Genomic DNA, 22973 nt, shown 5'->3' on the forward strand with positions numbered 1-22973 from the left:
ATATGTTGTATTCATGCATGTGGGATGTATCATGTTGTATGCTTGCATGTGTGATGTATCATGTTGTATACTTGCATGTGTGATGTATCATGTTGTATGCATGCATGTGTGATGTATCATGTTGTATGTGTGAAGTATCATGTTGTATGCGTGAAGTATCATGTTGTATGCATGTATGTGTGATGTATCATGTGGTATGCATGCATGTGTGATGTATCAAGTTGTATACATGCATGTGTGATGTATCATGTTGTATGTGTGATGTATCATGTTGTATACATGCATGTGTGATGTATCATGTTGTATGCATGCATGTGTGATGTATCATGTTGTATGTGTGATGTATCATGTTGTATGCATGCTGTATGTGTGATGTATCATGTTGTATGCATGCATGTGTGATGTATCATGTTGTATACATGCATGTGTGATGTATCATGTTGTATGCATGCATGTGTGATGTATCATGTTGTATGCATGCATGTGTGGTGTATCATGTTGTATGCATGCATGTGTGATGTATCTAGTTGTATGCAAGCATGTGTGATGTATCATGTTGTATGCATTTATGTGTGATGTATCATGTTGTATGTGTGAAGTATCATGTTGTATGTGTGAAGTATCATGTTGTATGCATGTATGTGTGATGTATCATGTGGTATGCATGCATGTGTGATGTATCAAGTTGTATACATGCATGTGTGATGTATCATGTTGTATGAATGCATGTGTGATGTATCATGTTGTATGCATGCATGTGTGATGTATCATGTTGTATGCATGCATGTGTGATGTATCATGTTGTATGTGTGATGTATATGTTGTATTCATGCATGTGGGATGTATCATGTTGTATGCTTGCATGTGTGATGTATCATGTTGTATACTTGCATGTGTGATGTATCATGTTGTATGCATGCATGTGTGATGTATCATGTGGTATGCATGCATGTGTGATGTATCAAGTTGTATACATGCATGTGTGATGTATCATGTTGTATGTGTGATGTATCATGTTGTATGAATGCATGTGTGATGTATCATGTTGAATGCATGCATGTGTGATGTATCATGTTGTATGTGTGATGTATCATGTTGTATGCGTGCATGTGTGATGTATCATGTTGTATGCGTGCATGTGTGATGTATCATGTTGTATGCGTGCATGTGTGATGTTTCATGTTGTATGTGTGATGTATCATGTTGTATGCGTGCATGTGTGATGTATCATGTTGTATGCGTGCATGTGTGATGTATCATGTTGTATACATGCATGTGTGATGTATCATGTTGTATGCGTGCATGTGTGATGTATCATGTTGTATACGTGCATGTGTGATGTATCATGTTGTATGCGTGCATGTGTGATGTATCATGTTGTATGCGTGCATGTGTGATGTATCATGTTGTATGCGTGCATGTGTGATGTATCATGTTGTATGCATGTATGTGTGATGTATCATGTTGTATGCGTGCATGTGTGATGTATCATGTTGTATGCATGCATGCATCATGATACATCACACATGCATGTATACAACATGATACATCACACATGCATGCATACAACATGATATCATGTTGTATGCATGCATGTGTGATGTATCATGTTGTATGTGTGATGTATCATGTTGTATGCATGCATGTGTGATGTATCATGTTGTATGTGTGATGTATCATGTTGTATGCATGCATGTGTAATGTATCATGTTGTATACATGCATGTGTGATGTATCATGTTGTATGCATGCATGTGTGATGTATCATGTTGTATGCATGCATGTGTGATGTATCATGTTGTATGCATGCATGTGTGATGTATCATGTTGTATGCAAGCATGTGTGATGTATCATGTTGTATGCATGCATGTGTGATGTATCATGTTGTATGTGTGATGTATCATGTTGTATGCATGTATGTGTGATGTATCATGTTGTATGCATGCATGTGTGATGTATAATGTTGTATACATGCATGTGTGATGTATCATGTTATATGTGTGATGTATCATGTTGTATGCATGCTGTATGTGTGATGCATCATGTTGTATGCATGCATGTGTGATGTATCATGTTGTATACATGCATGTGTGATGTATCATGTTGTATGCATTCATGTGTGATGTATCATGTTGTATGCATGCATGTGTGATGTATCATGTTGTATGCATGCATGTGTGATGTATCTAGTTGTATGCAAGCATGTGTGATGTATCATGTTGTATGCATGCATGTGTGATGTATCATGTTGTATGTGTGAAGTATCATGTTGTATGCGTGAAGTATCATGTTGTATGCATGTATGTGTGATGTATCATGTGGTATGCATGCATGTGTGATGTATCAAGTTGTATACATGCATGTGTGATGTATCATGTTGTATGTGTGATGTATCATGTTGTATGAATGCATGTGTGATGTATCATGTTGTATGAATGCATGTGTGATGTATCATGTTGTATGCATGCATGTGTGATGTATCATGTTGTATGCATGTATGTGTGATGTATCATGTGGTATGCATGCATGTGTGATGTATCAAGTTGTATACATGCATGTGTGATGTATCATGTTGTATGTGTGATGTATCATGTTGCATGGATGCATGTGTGATGTATCATGTTGTATGTGTGATGTATATGTTGTATTCATGCATGTGGGATGTATCATGTTGTATGCTTGCATGTGTGATGTATCATGTTGTATACTTGCATGTGTGATGTATCATGTTGTATGCATGCATGTGTGATGTATCATGTGGTATGCATGCATGTGTGATGTATCAAGTTGTATACATGCATGTGTGATGTATCATGTTGTATACTTGCATGTGTGATGTATCATGTTGTATGCATGCATGTGTGATGTATCATGTTGTATGTGTGAAGTATCATGTTGTATGCGTGAAGTATCATGTTGTATGCATGTATGTGTGATGTATCATGTGGTATGCATGCATGTGTGATGTATCAAGTTGTATACATGCATGTGTGATGTATCATGTTGTATGTGTGATGTATCATGTTGTATACATGCATGTGTGATGTATCATGTTGTATGCATGCATGTGTGATGTATCATGTTGTATGTGTGATGTATATGTTGTATTCATGCATGTGGGATGTATCATGTTGTATGCTTGCATGTGTGATGTATCATGTTGTATACTTGCATGTGTGATGTATCATGTTGTATGCATGCATGTGTGATGTTTAATGTTGTATGCTTGCATGTGTGATGTATCATGTTGTATACTTGCATGTGTGATGTATCATGTTGTATGCATGCATGTGTGATGTATCATGTTGTATGCTTGCATGTGTGATGTATCATGTTGTATACTTGCATGTGTGATGTATCATGTTGTATGCATGCATGTGTGATGTATCATGTTGTATGCATGCATGTGTGATGTATCATGTTGTATGCTTGCATGTGTGATGTATCATGTTGTATACATGCATGTGTGATGTATCATGTTGTATACATGCATGTGTGATGTATCATGTAGTATGCATGCATGTGTGATGTATCATGTTGTATGCATGCATGTGCGATGTATCATGTTGTATGCATGCATGTGCGATGTATCATGTTGTATGCATGCATGTGTGATGTATCATGTTGTATACATGCATGTGTGATGTATCATGTTGTATGCGTGCATGTGTGATGTATCATGTTGTATGCATGCATGTGTGATGTATCATGTTGTATACATGCATGTGTGATGTATCATGTTGTATGCGTGCATGTGTGATGTATCATGTTGTATGCATGCATGTGTGATGTATCATGTTGTATGCATGCATGTGTGATGTATCATGTTGTATACATGCATGTGTGATGTATCATGTTGTATGCGTGCATGTGTGATGTATCATGTTGTATACATGCATGTGTGATGTATCATGTTGTATGCGTGCATGTGTGATGTATCATGTTGTATGCATGCATGTGTGATGTATCATGTTGTATGCATGCATGTGTGATGTATCATGTTGTATACATGCATGTGTGATGTATCATGTTGTATGCTTGCATTTTCCAAATAAAGTCATACTCATCTCAACTCAACTCAATACTTGGTTGGCGTTTTTTGGATGATTAGAGAGGACCTCCCATTGGCTCCATTGCAAGTGGACTTTTATTTACATTTATGAGTTAGAATTAGGGCTGGGTGATATATGTAATATACTCCATATATTGTGGGTTTGTCTCTGTGCGATATAGAAAATGACTATATTGTCAGTATTGGAGTATAGATTCTCACTCAGTTGCTTTTAGCCGCGGGCATTACACTACATCATCTTCTCACTCTTTCTTGTCTCTCCTTCTCACAGAGACATAAAACAAGCGCACCTTCTCACATACGTCACATACTGTCGCGTGTGCAACGTCATACGCCCTCGCAGAGCAGACAGGTAGCGGCATTATAACGTTAGCTGTGGTGCTAACGGGGTGGTGCTAGTGGTAATACGAGAGAAAGAAGGTGCTAGTCTGGTAACAAATGAAGGAATAATTAATTCCCAAGAAAAGCAGCACAGAGTCCATTGTCTGGCGGTGGTTTGGCTTCAAAAGGGAAGATGTTGAAAAGACAACCGTAATATGTCAAGTATGCGGCAAAAGCGTTGCTACAAAAAGTTGCAGCACTGCTAATGTGTAGCATCATTTGAAAAGTCACCCGCTAGAGAATGAGGAGTGCTTGAAACTCTGCATGTCAACATCTCAGTTTGGTGCCACACCCACAAAATGCCCAAGCAACCATTTCCACATGAACCCCATATGAAAAAACTGGTCAACAACAGAAGGAGATAACGTCCGCAGGAACCTACCACATAGCGAAGGACATACACTATTTGATTTCCTATTATGCAGCACATTTTTATTTGACAGTTATTGATATATCTTGTGTGACATCATGCACAAAAGTGCACTTTATTTGTTTTAAACTATTGTAGTGGTGTTCTGTACAACAAGTGCACTTTAATATAGTGTTGTTTTGATAAGTCATCTTAGTGACATCATTCACAAAAGTGCACTCATAGCTTGTTTTAAAATGTCTCTGACAATCTTGCACTTTTTGCTTTGGAAATGACATGAATGTTTGTGCCACTGCTTAATAACTGTTTAATAAATACACTTTTGCTAATTTGACTTAGTTGTGGTTTCCCTCTCTTCATGAAAGTTTAAAGGTAGCATATATGAATGCAGTATGAAGAAGAATGTTTGAATGTAGACACATAGAATCATCATACTGCTGTGATTATATGCATCAAGTGTTCATTCAAGGCTAAGGCAAAATATCCACATATATATGCTGTATCGTGATGTGGACTAAAAATATTGAGATATTAATAAAAGGCCATATCGCCCAGCCCTAGTTAGAATGGGATTTATTTTTTTTTATATATCCACCATCATGTCTTTTATAATGATTGTGAACGATAGAAAAATTCCTCAAAAAAGTGCAGATCTCCTCTAAATTCCAATGATTAGATTTAAGACTTGAAGTGTATGAACATGAAGTGATGAAGCCTACTTGGATGAGAGGACAAAGGTCTTGTAAGACAAAGTGAAGAGTCCAGTTGTGATGGATTGAATGCCCTGAGAATAAAATGTTGTGCTTACTTGGACTGTGATGAAGCTGTGAGGACTCAGGTGGTTTGTCTTCATGCTCTTCAGTCTTCACAGAGACAACAGTCAGTGGAAACTTGCTGACATCAGCCTCCTCCTGCCCTACAGGACACTCTCCCTCCTGACTGATCCACACTTCCTCCTCTTCTTCTTTCATGTGGGGGGGCTGTGGTATCTCCTCTTCCTCTTTAGTGTGAGGGGGCTGCTGGACGTCTGTTGGGTAAATAAGTAAATAAGATAAAGAGAGAATAGAAATAGTTTTGAACTGACACTGTTAACACAATGACATTACTTGTGTTCTTTTGTGTGTTGTGTTAAAAGTGTGTAGCAAAAACAACCAATAAAAACACAGGAAATACCCAATTGTTTCCTAAAATAATTCAAAAGTGGTACAGTGAGTACACAAACAGACTTGGAAATTTGATGCGGGGCAATTTGAAAAGTTTTTATAAATACGAGGCAGCATTGATTGAAGCATTCTTAACTTCACTGATGTAAAGTGGGTAAATATTGTTTTGTGTATACGGTCTATGACACCTAAACTTTATCTGTAAACTTAACCATATTATTTTAATGCCATAGTTATTACTATAACTAAAATATCCTGGAAATTCAAAAAATCTAATTCCGAAATCACTGCAAAAACATTCATGGTATGTTTTTGTGATCATGCAAAATATTTTTTGGTGGTCAGTTTGTTGGAACTTTCACCAAAAACATGGAGATACTCCATAAAACATTATGGAGTATCTCCATCAACAATTCCTCTTTAGGAATTGGAGACCATCTACGACACGCTGAAGGAAAGTCAGTCACCTTTATGTTCTTTTAATAATTCAAGTTTTGACTACTTTAGTTATTGAAAATAATTGTTTATGTTCACTTATTGATACTTGTAAGTCAGATTTAGGAAGTGAAATTATAACTTTAATTAGATTTGTTTACAGTACAAAATGTATTTAGTGACTGTGTGAGTTTTATGTAAACATGTTGATACAGGTTTACTTCTTGGGGACTGGAACACAGATATGTCCTGAAAGGATGCACCCATTTTTAAAACCTTCACTAAACTGTGCCACCAACATTGTCTCACTTAGCTCATTAAGCAAACTACCAGGGTGAGTGAGTCCTTTTAAACCTTCATAGACCTCCTTGTTACTTCTGACCAGTCTCAAATCACCACAAGTGGAACTACTGTATGTGGCTTAAGTGATCATTCCATCATTTTCTGTACCCATGAAGAACAGAACCGAGGCTAACGGCCACAAAACAAGAGAAGCTAGAATCCTCAAGATCTAGACTAGCAAGGCTTTCAATGACAAACTGCCGAAATAAGACTTGCCTCGGTACTTGCAAGTACACAGGTCTTTGGGTCAATTCCTAACCTCAGAAAAGTAGATAACTTCATAGTCAAAGTGGGTGACAATATTATAACAAACAAAAATGAGATTACCTATCTTGGTTGCATCGTAGAGACTAATCTCTCCAGTGAAAAAATGACTACTAAGGTGGTCAAAGAATCAACCAATGAATTCTGTTCTTACTAGTGTTGTCCCGATACCAATATTATAGTACCGGGACCTATACCAAAATGTATTTCGATACTTTTCAATACTTCTCTGAATAAACGGGACCACAAAAAAAGTACATTATTGGCTTTATTTTAACAAAAAATCTTAGGTTACATTAAACATATGATTCTTATTGAAAGTTTTTCCTAAATAAAATAGTGAACATACTAGACAACTTGTCTTTTAGTAGTAAGTAAACAAACAAAAGCTCCTAATTTAGTCTGCTGAAATGTGCAGTAACATATTGTGTCATTAATATTCTATGACTTTGTCAAAAATTATTAAGGAAAAGTGGTAGAAAATTGATTATTCATCTCCTTGTTCATTTAATATTAATATCTACTTTTTTTTGTTTGTTTTAACATGTGCTATCTACGCTTCCGTTAAAATGTAATAATCACTTTTTTTTCTGTTGTTTGGATACTTTACATTAGTTTTGGACGATACCACAAATTTGGGTATCAATCCGATATCAAGTAATTACAAGATCATACATTGGTCATATTCAAAGTCCTCATGTCTCCGGGGACATATTTCCTGAGTTTATAATCATAATATAAATTAAAAAAAAGAAAAAAAGAAAGATGTGATGCCAAAAAATATTGATGTAATCATAGCAGTTGTACACTTTAGAGGCGGTATAGTACCGAATATGAATAATGCAGATGAGATAGGCTCCTCAAGCACCCACTGAGAAAGGGAAAAGCGGTAGAAAATGGATGGATGGATAGTATCGCAGAACTATACTAATACCGGTATACCGTACAACCTTACATGGAAAGATCACCCCGCCGGTGGGTACAAATACACTTAAGACCAACACAAGTCCATTTTAACCCCACTTTGACTACAAAGTTCATGTTTGGTACCGTGAGGCCTTAAAAGCCCTGAAAAACAAACTCCAGACAGCCCAAAACCAAATGATTGGGCTTCTACTCAACCGTCCATCTCGGCCTCACCTTTCAGCCAACCATTTCCTTAACGTGGGGAGGCTCTTGGTATCTGACAGAGTACATCTTCTTGCAGTTGGTCTGGTGTAGAAGATACACCCTACCACTAAAATACCCATTTACCTGTCTAGATACTTCAAAATATATTCACCATTATAAAACCAGGTAGTTGTACAAATCACATTCAACCCAGATTTCACTCCAAAAAAGGTTCTAATTTGTTTGCCTGCAATACCACCAACATGTGGAACTCCCTATCAAAAAGAAAACACATTACATGTTGTGGCTACTCGTACCTGGGAATAAACAAAGCCTTTTACCTATTTGAAATTATATTTCCATTTACTTTCTTACAGTATTTGTGTCTATTTTCTACATAGTACTGTGTTGTGTAAATTAAAAAAAATACTTCAACAAAATCAAGCCCAGGCTTTCTTGCAGCAGTGAATGTGTACCGTGATGAAAGTGTACCCTTTCCTATGCAAACTTTTCATAACTCCTTCAATCAATCAATCACACATTGTTACAAACTGAGAGGAACATCAACCTCAAACTGTCTCCTTTTCATGAAGAATCTAAATCAAAGCATTGCATCATCCCCACAAGACAAAGCATCTTCTGTTGAAAAAGAGTGTTAATTATCAAATATAAAGTTAGTAAAGATGTGAGCGTAAGAAGTCAACAAACCTGTTCTGTGTAACACAACTTGAATTTTCTTGAAAACAGCGTCCAGTAGTTGATATTCTCGCTCATTCTCCTCTTTTTTTGGTCAAAATTCCTCTGCATACTTAGCTATGGTTCTTTCACACATTTTCACACAATCACAACACTTTACTCTCACATTAGATCTCTACTTAGCGATGTGTTGATAACATCCGTGTCATGCCTGTAAATCAGGTTTATGTTTGGTCATGTTTTGTTTTGTTTTTGGACTCTTGCTTCACATTTTGCACTTCCTGGTTTTGTTTGTTTCCATGCCAACCCATTAGTTTCCACCTGGTCCCCTTAGTCACGCCCCGATTCTCAGCCTCTCACACCTGGTTCTAATTACCACAGCAGTATTTAAGTCATTTATTTTCCTTTCCTCGGCCTGGCTTCTTTACCTACTGGACTGTGTTGAATACTCATGACCACGCACCTACCTTTCCTTGCCGGACCCTCATGCTTTGCCACGCTGTTTGTTTGACCACGCCACGTAAGACTTCTTTGTTTATATGCCTCAGTGCTAGTTTTTGGTTTGCCATGTGCCTTTTATAGTATCTTCTGTTTGTTTTGTAGATAGTATTGCCATTGTGCTGTTTTTGTTCTAAGTTTTACCATGGATTATTATCCGCCATCGAGCGTGCTTTTTGTTTTGCCTTTTCTGTATTATAGTGTATAAATAAAAACCATGTACTTACATTCAATTCTCGCCCGTTCGAATCATCCTTTGCGTAGAAGAAGCGAAATAAATCCATGTCACAGTCCTGACAGTCCGTGTCTTTTTGTTAGCAGCTAACAAGCTAAGCTAACTAGCGAGCTAAGCTAACTTACAAGCAAAGTAAGCACGAGAAGCGGCACAGTGCTTCTAGCGCATCGAGACGACTTTATCCTTAATGAAAGAATCAAATATGTATTTTATACGACGTAGATATTTCAAACTGGATAACAAATAATAAGACTGACTTACTAGCGTCTTGCTCACGTCTTTCTCCGTCGATGTGCTTTCACGACAGTTAGCACACTTGACGTTACAAGGCAGTACTGCTCTGTTCTGCTGCCTTCCGTTTACCCCGGAAGCTGTGAATGACGTCACAGCCGAGTGGACGAAGAGGTAGCTCTATATAAGATATTGCGTGCTGCCACTGTTACCATGCTTTTCTTTTACGTAATATTTATTTGAACAACAATGTGATATAAAAGAATGTCTTGTTTTTCAAAAATAAATTCAAAGTATATCAAACAAACCTTTAATGTTGGGGTTCAGTGGCGCCCCCCTGCGACATTCATTGTAATGACAAGAGAGAATGCTGTGCTCTTATTTTCACGGAAACCTGGCTTTCGGACAGCATCCCAGACTCTGCTATCCAGCTAGCAACGCACTCAGTCTACCGTGGAGACCGGACAAAGGCTTCAAGAAAGGCAAGAGGCGGCGTCTGTGTTTACGTGAGTAACAGCTGGTGCTCGGACGTACAGGTGGTTGAAAGACACTGCTCGGACAAGCATTTAAGTCTCACCTTAAAACTCATTTGTATACTCTAGCCTTTAAATAGACTCCCTTTTTCGACCAGTTGATCTGCCGTTTCTTTTCTTTTTCTCCTATGTCCCACTCTCCCTTGTGGAGGGGGTCCGGTCCGATCCGGTGGCCATATACTGCTCGCCTGTGTATCAGCTGGGGACATCTCTGCACTGCTGATCCGCCTCCGCTTGGGATGTTTTCCTGCTGGCTCCGCTGTGAACGGGACTCTCGCTGCTGTGTTGGATCCGCTTTGGACTGGACTCTTGCGACTGTGTTGGATCCATTATGGATTGAACTTTCACAGTATCATGTTAGACCCGCTCGACATCCATTGCTTTCCTCCTCTCCAAGGTTCTCATAGTCATCATTGTCACCGACGTCCCACTGGGTGTGAGTTTTCCTTGCCCTTATGTGGGCCTACCGAGGATGTCGTAGTGGTTTGTGCAGCCCTTTGAGACACTAGTGATTTAGGGCTATATAAGTAAACATTGATTGATTGATTGATTGATGGTGAAATGCAGACCTTTTTATCTGCCAAGGGAGTTTAGTGCAGTGTTTATACTGTCTGTTTGCATCCCGCCACGGGCGGACTCCACTACAGCGCTAAATCTGCTGCATGACGTCATCAGTAAACAAGAGACCGCACACCCTGATGCTGCGTTCACGGTAGCTGGGGATTTTAACCACCGCAACCTAAAGAGTGTCCTCCCAAAATACCATCAATATGTGAACTTTACTACGAGGGAGATAAACACCCTGGACCAGGTGTACTGCAACGTGAGGGGAGCCTACAAGGCTGTACCCAGACCACACTTTGGACTATCTGATCACATCTCAGCTTTTCTACATCCAGCGTCCCAAGCAAGCCCCCCCAGTGAGTAAAACTGTTCAAGTTTGGAATGAAGACACTGAACTAGTGCTTCAGGACTGCTTTGGGAGTACAGACTGGGACATGTTTAAAACTGCTGCTCAGAGGGATGACGGTACTGTGGACATAGAGGAATATGCTTCCAGTGTAACTGGCTACATCAGCACATGTGTGCAAAACATTGTTCCCACAAAACAATACAAGATATACCCAAACCAAAAACCCTGGATTAATGTTCGGTCCAAGCTACATGCCCGCTCCACTGCATTTCTCTCAGGCAACGCTGAGGACTACAAGAAGGCCAGATATGACCTGTGTAAATCCATCAGCAAGGCCAAGGGACAATGCAGACTAAAGCTGGAGGGATTCTACTTCAACACAGATTCCCGACGCATGTGGCAAGGCCTGCAACACATCACAGACTACAAGCAGGGGAGCAGGGGGGTCACAAACAGCCAACGCTCACTGCCAGATGAGCTGAATGAGTTCTACGCACGCTTCGAGGTCCTCAACACCAACTAACAGAGAGGGGTTCTGACCACGGAGCCCACGCAGGACCCACCGCTCACTAGGACAACAGCAGAGGTACGTACAGTTCTGAAGAAAACAAACCCACGGAAGGCAGTCGGCCCAGACAACATCCCTGGCCAGGCCCTCAGGGTGTGTTCATCAGAGCTGGCTGACGTACTTGCTGACATATACAACTTGTCACTAACACAAGCTGTTGTGCCCACCTGCTTCAAGACCACCACCATCGTGCCCCTGCCAAAGAAAAACACTGTGACCTGTCTGTTGCACTCACCCCAATAGTGATGAAGTGCTTCCAGAGGATAGTCATGTCACACATCAAGAAGACCATCCCAGACACACTGGACCCTCTACAGCAGGGGTCACCAACCTTTTTGAAACCAAGAGCTACTTCTTGGGTACTGATTAATGCGAAGGGCTACCAGTTTGATACACACTTAAATAAATTGCCAGAAATAGCCAATTTGCTCAAATTACCTTTAATAAATAAATCTATATATATATGTGGCAGAGGGGTTAGTGCATCTGCCTCACGATACAAAATTCCTGCAGTCCTGGGTTCAAATCCAGGCTCGGGATCTTTCTGTGTGGAGTTTGCATGTTCTCCCCGTACTCCGGCTTCCTCCCACTTCCAAAGACATGCACCTGGGGATAGGTTGATTGGCAACACTAAATGGTCCCTAGTGTGTGAATGTGAGTGTGAATGTTGTCTGTCTATCTGTGTTGGCCCTGCGATGAGGTAGCGACTTGTCCAGGGTGTACCCCGCCTTCCGCCCGATTGTAGCTGAGATAGGCGCCAGCGCCCCCCGCGACCCCGAAAGGGAATAAGCGGTAGAAAACGGATGGATGGATATAAAAAATGGGTATGTCTATCTGTCATTTTGTTGTAATTTTTTTTCTTTTTAAGGAAGTTTTTTTTGTAGAGAATAAATGATTAAAAAACACTTAATTGAACAGTTTAAAAGAGGAGAAAACACGAAAAAATTAAATTTATATTTGGAAAAATAGTTTATCTTTAAAATTCAAATTTCAACCGAAAAAAATGAAGAAAAAAACTAGCTAATTTGAATATTTTTGAAAAAAATAAAAAAACAATTTATGGAACATCATTAGTAATTTTTCCTGATTAATATTAATTTTAGAATTTTGATGACATGTTTTGAATAGGTTAAAATCCAATCTGCACTTTGTGATATTTTTAACAAAGACAAATAATTATTTCTTCTAGATTTTCCATAAGAAAAATGTTAAAAGAAATTCAAAATATTGATATAAGATATAATTTGATTCTACAGATTTTCTAGATTTGCCAGAATAATTTCTTTGAATTTTAATCATAAGTTTGAAGAAATATTTCACAAATATACTTTGTTGAAAAAACAGAAACTAAAATGAAGAATTATATTAAAATGTATTTATTATTCTTTACAATAAAAAAAAAATACTTGAACATTGATTTAAATTTTCAGGAAAGAAGAGGAAGGAATTGAAAAGGTAAAAAGGTGAATGTGTTTAAAAATCCTCAAATCATTTTTAAGGGTGTATATTTTCTCTAAAATTGTCTTTCTGAAAGTTATAAGAAGCAAAGTAAAAAAATAAATAAATGAATGTATTTAAACAAGTGAAGACCAAGTCTTAAAATATTTTCTTGGATTTTCAAATTCTATTTGAGTTTTGTCTCTCTTAGAAATAAAAAGGTCGAGCAAAGCGAGACCAGCTTGCTAGTAAATAAATACAATTTAAAAAATAGAGGCAGCTCACTGGTAAGTGCTGCTATTTGAGCTATTTTTAGAACAAGCCAGCGGGCGACGCATCTGGTCCTAACAGGCTACCTGGTGCCCGTGGGCACCGCGTTGGTGACCCCTGCTCTACAGTTTGTCTACCGGCAGAATCGGTCCAGTGAGGTTGCAGTCAACCCCGTCATCCACACCACCCTCACCCACGTAGAGGGCAAGGACACCTATGCCAGGCTATTATTCATCGACTACAGCTCTGCTTTTAACACGGTCATCCCACAAAAACTCACTGCTAAACTCCTCACTGTTGGTCTGACACCAACTCTCTGTGACTGGGTCCTGAACTTTCTCACAAACCGGCCCCAGTCAGTCAGTATCGGCAACCAGACATCAGACACAAAGGTTCTAAGCATTGGGACCCCCCAAGGCTGCGTGCTGAGCCCCCTATTGTACACCCTCTTCACACACGACTGTGTGGGCTCCCAGAACAACACCCCTATCATCAAGTTTGCAGATGATACTACGGTCGTCGGACTGATCACCGGGGGATCTGAGGCAGTGTACAGAAGGGAGGTAGCGGAACTGGTGGCCTGGTGTCAGGATAATAATCTCTCCTTGAACACAGACAAGACCAATGCGATGATTATTGACCCATGGAGAAGGAGTGCACAGTACATTCCTCTGTACATAGGGGGGACAAAGGTGGACAGTGTGAAAACCTGTAAATTCCTCGGGACCCACATCAGCGAGGACCTCACCTGGGGACACAACACCCAACAAACAAAAAAGAAAGCCCAGCAGCGACTGTACTTCCTAACAAGGCTGAGAAAATTTGGCATGCCACCCAAAATTCTCAGCGACCTCTATAGAAGTACGGTTGAGAGTGTCCTTACCAGCTCAATCACGGTCTGGTATGGAAACTGCACTGCTAAGGCCAGGAAGGCACTCCAGCGAGTGATTAAAACTGCTCAGTACATATCAGGAGCAGCCTTCCCCTCACTACAGGACATGTAGTCTACCAGGGCCACCAGGAGAGCACACATCATCATCAAGGACAGTACACGGTCTCTTCAGCCTCCTACCATCAGGCAGACCATACAGGAGCCTGACATCCAGAACTACCAGACTGACTAACAGTTTCTACCCACAGGCCATCAGGCTTGTGAATGCTAACTCATGAATGCTAGCTTCCCCCAACCCTCCGTCTTTACTTTTGTCTTTTTGAAGAAAAGACAGCTACTTTGACCACAACTGTGAACCATCACTGTAGACACTTTTCACCTTTGATCAATAAAGACACGTTAACTGCTGCTGTGACCCAAGGTCACCTCCATATTTATACTGTTGACTGTCAATCCGAATGTGCAATAATGGTATGTTACTTACTGTGCCTTGTATATACATTTTTATTTTTATTTTTAGCTAAGTACCGTGTGACTTGTGGACTAGCAAAGTAAGATTTTCATTGTACGGCAAACTGTGTGTTTAACTGTGCATATGACAATAAACTATCTTGAATCTTCAATCAAAAAGGGATTTGATGTAATATTTTGATATTTACACATCGCATATTTACACACACGCATTTTACTAGAATGTCCTTATGACCATTAGATATATCAATATCAAGTACCTACTGTACTGTTTACTTGTTGAAATACCATTTTTAGAGCAAATATCTACCCAAATGGCCACTTTGTTGCTGCCAAAAATGTATTTTAAGTAATAGTTTGATATTGACACATCTCATCTCTGCATATTTTACTAGAATACTCTTGTGAGCATTATATATATATATATAAATCAAGTACCTACTGTACTGTATACTTGTGGAAATACCCTTTACAAAGCTAAATTATACCGGAACAACCACTCTGCTGCTGCCAAAATTTGATTTCAAGTAATATTTTGATACTGACAAATCTCATCTCTGCATAGTTTACTAGAATACCCTTATGATAAAATAAATGGGTTGTACTTGTATAGCGATTTTCTACCTTCAAGGTACTCAAAGCGCTTTGACACTATTTCCACATTTACCCATTCACACACACATTCACACACTGATGGAGGGAGCTGCCATGCAAGGCACTAACCAGCACCCATAAGGAGCAAGGGTGAAGTGTATTGCTCAGGACACAACGGACGTGACGAAGATGGTAGTAGGTGGGGATTGAACCAGGGACCCTCGGGTTGCGCACGGCCACTCTCCCACTACGCCACGCAGTCCCTATGAGCATTATGAGCATTACATCTATCAAAATCAAGTACCTACTGTACTGTTTACTTGTTGAAATACCCTTTTTAGAGCTAAAAAGTACCCAATTTGCCACTTTACTGCGACCAATAATTGATTCCATATGATATTAACAATAATAACAAAATTGTCAGAATAATTGTATATGAGTTCAGCGCCCCCCACAATCCCAAAAGGGAATAAGCGGTAGGAAATAGATGGATGGAAGTTATAAAAAAACTTTTCTGTTCCATTGAGTTCAGGTCCCCTGCGAGAAGACCAAAGCTGTCTTTCATCTTATCAAACAAAAGGCTTGTAAAACTCCACTGTCTGCAATGGGATGCAACATGGAGGTGTCGGTTTCTTTGATCTATTGACAGCCACAGGAAGACCTTTTCCTGACCTGAGATCTACAAAGCAGAGGGAGCAGACCTTTTCTTTAAACTGTTTACGACCGAGTGCAAAAGCTGTTTACGACCCCCCTCCCTTTAAAAACAGCTGCAGCTATGTAATCAGAAAAGGCCCAAATAAAAGAGGAAGCGTGGAACTCCCTCGTCAGAGCGTGGTGGGAAACTGTACGAAGTTGCAGCCCAGACGTTTCTCCTCATGAGCTAAATTGAATCCTGTCTCTGTTTGATTTCTTTGCTTCTTGTCTTGTCAAATAGATGTCATCGGTGTTTGAACCTGACAAAAATGTCAAAGCATTTCTCTAAAACACAATATTATACATTCTGAAAATGTAAACGATAGCAAGAATATACCTACACATTTCAGAAAATTTCACTCGCAAACACTTTGTTTGGAAGATGTGTACTGCCATTTTTTTTGCCCTTTGAGACGCTTGTGATTTAGGGCTGTATAAATAACATTGACTGATTGATACTGAACAAAAAGGCTAAATAGCTAAATAAAACTGTCACTGAACATCTTAGTGTGATGTCATTCTGTGACAGACAAATGGAACACAGTTTCCACATGGTGAGGACATTGATGGTCTGACTCACTGTCCTACGGATTACCTCAACTTCTGCCTAGACGTGACCTGCCCTGCTAAGACTGTTCAGTGCTACCCTAATGACAAACCCTGGGTAACACAGGAGGTTCAAGCTGTGCTCAACAAGAAGAAAGCTCCCTTCTGGAGTGGAGACAGGGAGGCAATGAGAGCAGCACAGCGGGAGGTGAAAGGACGCGTGAGGAAGACTAAGGACAGCTACAGGAAGAAGCTGGAGCAGAACAACATGATGGAGGTCTGGGAAGGTGTGAAAACCATCACAGGCCACAAGACAAAGACCAGAGCAGTAGGGGGGACAATAGAGAGGGCCAAATGAGATGAAGAACTTCTTCAACCGGTTTAACCAGTACTGTTCTCCCCACCCCCCAATCCTCATTGCATCCACCCCCTTTTCTTCTCCCCCTCCCCAGCCATGGTTGCAACCCCCTCCTCCTCCTCCTCCTCCACCTCTACGCAAACATTAGTCATCTCTGTGGACCAGGTCAGAGGTCAACTGAGGAAGCTGCATCATAGTTTCTGGTGCGCACAAGATACATATCTCAAAAAAAATTGTACCCATGTCCCTTTAGGGGCTCTGTAATTTTTTAAATGATCAGCATGTCATCTTTTATGTGAAATTGTTATTCAAATAAAGATTGCAAAAAAGAAAACTATAGTAGTGACAACATGCAGGAACATAACTGACGTGAAACAAAAAAAATGGAAGTGACCTTGTCTCTGCACACGCGTGCATTGATCATGTCTTCTTGAACCGATCGAGCAGGGATTCTAAAACTGTGGTACGTGTACCACTAGTGGTACACGGGTATCACCTAATGGTACGCCAAATATTATTTCATTTTTTATGTACATTGTTTTATTTTCCAACATGCAAAAACTGTGTTACTGTTCAAACTGTGTGTACTGTTACAGTAACTAAAATATTAAATATACTTGTTAAATAATGTGTCTTCCTTGTTATTAATGAATAATTAAGGCCTACTATGCTACTATATTTTAATGCTGTTCATGATGGTGGTACTTGGAAATCCAAGTATTTTCTGAGTTAGTACTTGGTGAAAAAAGTTTGACAACTACTGATGTAGTGAAGTTGTAAACTAAATTGGCAGACACCATTTTGTTATACCCAAACAGCGTCTGCTCATACATCGCGCTTCCAACGAGATCCCGTTCTTTCCCCCGAGTTAGAAAGTTCCAGAACTGTTCACGTTATACCATCTCATCTCATTGTGCAACATGTGAATGTTTGAAGTGGAACTAAATGTGATCTCTGAAAGGGGTACACATTATTACCAAAGCAGGGCCCCCGTCCACATATACAATACTACTACATATCGTATGAAAGACAACATTATTTTTGTTTTTTTAATTATAAGTGTGCCAAATCACCTATATTTGAACATTATCTAGTGGAAATGACTGCTGTCTGATAATCACATTAATAACACAATAACAATCATGTGTTTGAGTACACCTATTGATAAATTATTAATCAAACACGTCATGTTAATGATGAAATATAAAGTTAGTAAAGATGTGAGAGTAAGAAGTAAACAAACCTGTTCTGTGTAACACAACTTGAGGTTTTTGATGTGGTCGCTCCTTCTCCTCTTTAGTTGGACAAAGTTCCTCCTCGTACTCTGCTATGGTTCTTTCACACATTTTCACACAATCACAACACTTTACACTCACACTTGATCTTAACTAAGCGATGTGTTGATCAAATCCGCGTCTCTTTGTTAGCGGCTAACAAGCTAAGCTAACTAGCATGCTAAGCTAACTAGCGCGCTCAAACAACGAGCAATCTAAGCGGGCCTAATAATGTCCAAAGTTGAGTGAGACGAGTGGAGTTGATGCTGACACGGAGGATGAATAAAGTGTAGTTAGTAGATGTGCCGAGGCTTAGAAGCGTGTGTGGAGTAAAGGAGGACTTTGCTGCGAAGAACATATCCTCCACGCATGCGTCACTTAGGGGCGGGGCCAACGAGTCATCGTGATGGGCAAGTCATGAACGATTCATTCTAAATGTATGTTTTCATGGTGTCTACACAAAAAAATCACGGCCACCAATGATCCATCCATCCCTTTATCGACTGTGTGTCCCTTTAGGGATGGCGGGGTGTGCTGGAGCCTATCTCAGCTGCATTCAGGCGGAAGGCGCCGTACACCCTGGACAGGTCGCCATCTCATCGCAGGGCCAACACAGATAGACAGACAAGTATATCAACTGTATTTGACTTTAAATCTGATAAATATCATTCAACAACAACACAATTTGCAGACTGTAATTACTGGTTTGCTGGTTTTACTGGAGTAAATTATTATTGTCTATTATGAGCGAACTGTGGTGCTGAATTTCCCCAGGGATCAATAAAGTACTTTCTATTCTATTCTAAAATTCTGCATCCGAGAGATCACAACCATTGCAGCCATGCGTCCAAAATGTAAGGACAAGCATAAGTAAAGTGTCTGTTATTTTACAATGTAATAATCTATTTAAGAAGAAAGGCCGCCTGTTAACAGCAGAGTGTCAGTGAGGCACACACTCTCAGAAATGCATGGAGGAAAGGTTGGAGACAAGCGGGAAACTCTTAGTTATAGGCCATAAGGTGAACCAGGAAAAAGTGGCTAGAAAGTGATTTTCGTTCCCACGTCCGGGCACTACTCTTTTTTTGCCTACACAATGCCATTGTGGACATTAGGTTAAACGTTCTCCGCAAAATATCCTGGCAGTTTTTTTAAGAGCCATAAATGTATAAAAATAGGAATGATAAAAAAACGAAAATCTTATGCAGCTATTTTTTCTTGTAAATATATTTACATTCATTCTAGAAACAGACTCTCTCTAACAAATTGACATTAATGCATATACCTAACATTTGATACAGGTATTTTAGCATTGGTATACTTTAATTTAAATTTAAACCATGAAACATATAAAACAAATGAAAAAAAATGCTTCAAAGTAAGTGAATAGCAACCTGTACAATTGAACATACACATGGTACATTTTGCTTAACAATAATGTTTTATACATTAAAATTTTCAGCAGATAATTTGTTGTAAGAGGAAGTAAAGAAATAAAATAAAATAAAGAACACTTTGGCCCAAAATGGCTGACAACAATCAAAATATCGAATAATGACAAAAAATGGAAATACAACAAAAACTGCATTACAGTTTAGAATCTGTACACAATATGGTATAAAACAATGTTTACATGAACAAAACAATGTGTTGATGTCACAGCAGGTCTTGGGTATTTTTTTTATTATTTTGTCTTAACTTAGCACATTGTTAAAGCCATATCTCAAGAATTATTTGATGGATTTTCCTCAAATTTGGCACAAACTCAAACTATGATTATTATACATGTTAAGGTCAAGTGCACTGTAACCTCACATTCTATTTTTAAAGCATTTCACTTAAGTAATTAAAAAAAAAGAAATAGTAAATACTCTGAGGGATTTTTCTCAAATGGGGCAAAACTCAAATTTTTATTCAAGAACTAACTAAATAAGTGTGAATTTGCGTATTCTGAACGAGGGAGACATTGTTCATCTCTTAGCTTTCACTATCATCAGAACCTCCGACCTTTAGATGCAAAATACATAATGTCTCGACAAACAGATATCACTTTGGAGCGACAGCTGAGCAGCGCTGTTTGAAGTTGTGTACTCTTTTCAAAGATATGGAACTCTTTTCGAAGAAAATCTTTTGAAGACAAGAACAAAGTCACAGGCCAGCATGAAGTAAAGGTATGTAGCGCGCTACACGGGATAATATATGGCCATATAACAGTGTGTGCACACAAAGACAGCAACAAAAAATCCAATGCATTGGTGGTTAATATTCAATGTTATTGAACCCGATAGTGGGTATTTTCCAGGAGATGTTGTGCATGATTGCAACCCGTTCGTGGGTACATTTAAAATACAAGGTGGTGTTTTATGATTCCTTGTGCAAGCCCATTCGGGGGTGAGGTTTTGGTTTGAACAAATGCAAATGAATAGTTGCGGTTTTGATGTTTGGTGTTTTGAGTGACATTAACAAGGTTTCCATATATTTGATCTGATTTTGAATTGTGGGTTGTGCATAATCATGGATCCTGGGAAAGGAAAATACAATGCTTTGGAAATGCATGATCATGTGTTAATGGAGTCAAAAGTAACGCATTCAATGTGTGATACAATTAAAGGTCAAATGGAACCCTCACAGGCTGAACTGTCAGAAATGATTGAAAATCAGTCACAACCTGCAGAGATGGAAAAACAGGTGGACACAGATCATACTTACCAACACTCCTGGATTTTCCGGGAGACTCCCGAAATTCAGCGCCTCTCCCGAAAACCTCCTGGGACAATTTTCTCCCGAAATTCAGGCGGAGCTGGAGGCCACGCCCCCTCCAGCTCCATGCGGACCTGAGTGACATGTATAAAGAGCGTGTCTGCCCAATGATGTTATAACTGTAAAATGATCGAGGGCGAGTTATTGGTTTCTTATGTGGGTTTATTGTTAGGCAGTTTCATTAACGTCCTCCCAGCGTGGTAAAACAACATACAACAACAGCAGTCCGTTTTCGTCTACCGTAAAGCAGTTCGTCTGCCAAACAGCATTGTTGTGAAACTCTTAAACAGGACAATACTGCCATCTACTGCACTTGCATATGGTTAGAAAAAGGATGGACGATTCAACCCTTAACTCAACAATGAGTAAATGAGTGTTATGTGTGTGTAAATGTGTAAATAAATGAACACTGAAATTCAAGTATTTATTTTATATATATATATATATATATATATATATATGGTGTTTTGTGTTGTGGTTTGTGCAGCCCTTTGAGACACGAGTGATTTAGGGATATATAAATAAACATTGATTGATTGATTGATTGATTGATTGATTGATATATATGAAATACTTGACTTGGTAATCTATGAATCTAGCGGTAAATATACTCCTTCCCTCTTAACCACGCCCCCAACCACGCCCCACCCTGACCATGCCCCCCACCACCAACCCCCACCCCCCGAAATCGGAGGTCTCAAGGTTGGCAAGTATGACACAGATCAAACATCTGATGTAAAAAAAAAAACGCACAGTGAAAATGACACCAAAAGCCCTAATGCACAGAATTGAAACACTTGAGAAGGAGAGGAGATCTAAATTAAACAAGGCAAGCAACATGCAGAAACATATCATGGAAATGATGGAAAATGGAGAGGACCTAATGGACGTGCAATCTGCTTTCACCAAATATCTCAATGTTATAAAGGAAACCGCAAGTGCACACAAATCCCGCCTACCAATTCTACCAATAGAGGACCAAATCAATCACGACATATGGTACAAAGCCAAATTAATCAATCTACATTAATTCATTGAGCATGTTAACACCTGGATAAAAACACCAACCCTGGAAAATATGGAAGATTTCGAAAACGAAATTAATCCAAATGACAGCATTAGTAATATAAGTCACAAATCACATGGGAGTCACACACGGTCTGGTTCTAGTAATTCTAGAACCTCCTCAGTTCGCAGACCGGCAGAGGCCGACAGGGCTGCCCTCGCTGCCTTGGAAGAGGAGGAGGAAAATATCAAAAAGATATTGGAAGAAGAGTCACTACAGATTAAAAGGAAATTGGAAGAGGAGGAAGAAAATATCGAAAAGAAATTGGAAGAGAAGAGGGAAAAAATCAGAAAGAAAAAGGAAATGATGGACCTGGATGCTCAATTGGCAGCTGCTGATGCAAAATTAGCAGTTTTAAAAGCTTCCAGCCTTCATGCTTCCTCACACACAGCATCTGATGGCATGAGCTCCTACTTAAAAAGAACCAAGGAACCAGCAGTCACTCTCAACCCCCAGGCTCAAGACTATCAACCCCTCACACAGCAGCAGTCAAGCCAAGCTTTACCAACACAGTCCATCCACCATCCATCTGAGCAACTACAAATATCAATCAATCAATGTCAATCAATGTTTATTTGTATAGCCCTGTGGAGATCCTCGTCCTGGATCCTCCATTCCCTCCCCGGAAACACCACGCCTGGTTCAGTGGTTACACACTTTTTATTTCTTTACAATTTCTTTTTGTGCTCAATGTCTCTTTCAGCTTTTCAGCTCTCAATGACATGCGTTTCTCCTGATCTCCTTCGTCTGGCTCTCACTCCTCAATCGCCAGCCCCTCTCATGGTTTCCAACGCTGCTGATAAA

At 39.4% G+C, this 22973-nt stretch overlaps 2 protein-coding genes across 4 annotated transcripts in view; one reads left to right on the forward strand and one right to left on the reverse strand.

Annotated features, from left to right (window-relative positions):
• Window positions 1–18749, reverse strand: part of LOC133547470 (gastrula zinc finger protein XlCGF57.1-like) — a 77108-nt gene extending 58359 nt beyond the window's left edge. For 2 of the 3 annotated variants that reach the window (XM_061893152.1, XM_061893150.1), the window contains exons 1-2: window positions 18316–18749; window positions 5632–5850 (exon numbers count right to left, since the gene is read on the reverse strand). In XM_061893152.1, the coding sequence (XP_061749136.1) occupies window positions 5632–5850; window positions 18316–18418 (322 nt within the window). In that variant the 5' untranslated portion in view covers window positions 18419–18749. Of the gene's footprint in view, window positions 1–5631; window positions 5851–8845; window positions 9504–18315 lie in introns of those variants that run through there. The other variant, XM_061893151.1, reaches the window with a different exon arrangement.
• LOC133547471 (gastrula zinc finger protein XlCGF57.1-like) overlaps window positions 1–22973 on the forward strand; it is a 130427-nt gene that overhangs the window by 69906 nt on the left and 37548 nt on the right. The window lies entirely within an intron of this gene.

This window comes from Nerophis ophidion, unplaced genomic scaffold (genome assembly GCF_033978795.1).
Source record: "Nerophis ophidion isolate RoL-2023_Sa unplaced genomic scaffold, RoL_Noph_v1.0 HiC_scaffold_115, whole genome shotgun sequence".
In the NCBI taxonomy this organism is placed as follows: domain Eukaryota; kingdom Metazoa; phylum Chordata; class Actinopteri; order Syngnathiformes; family Syngnathidae; genus Nerophis; species Nerophis ophidion.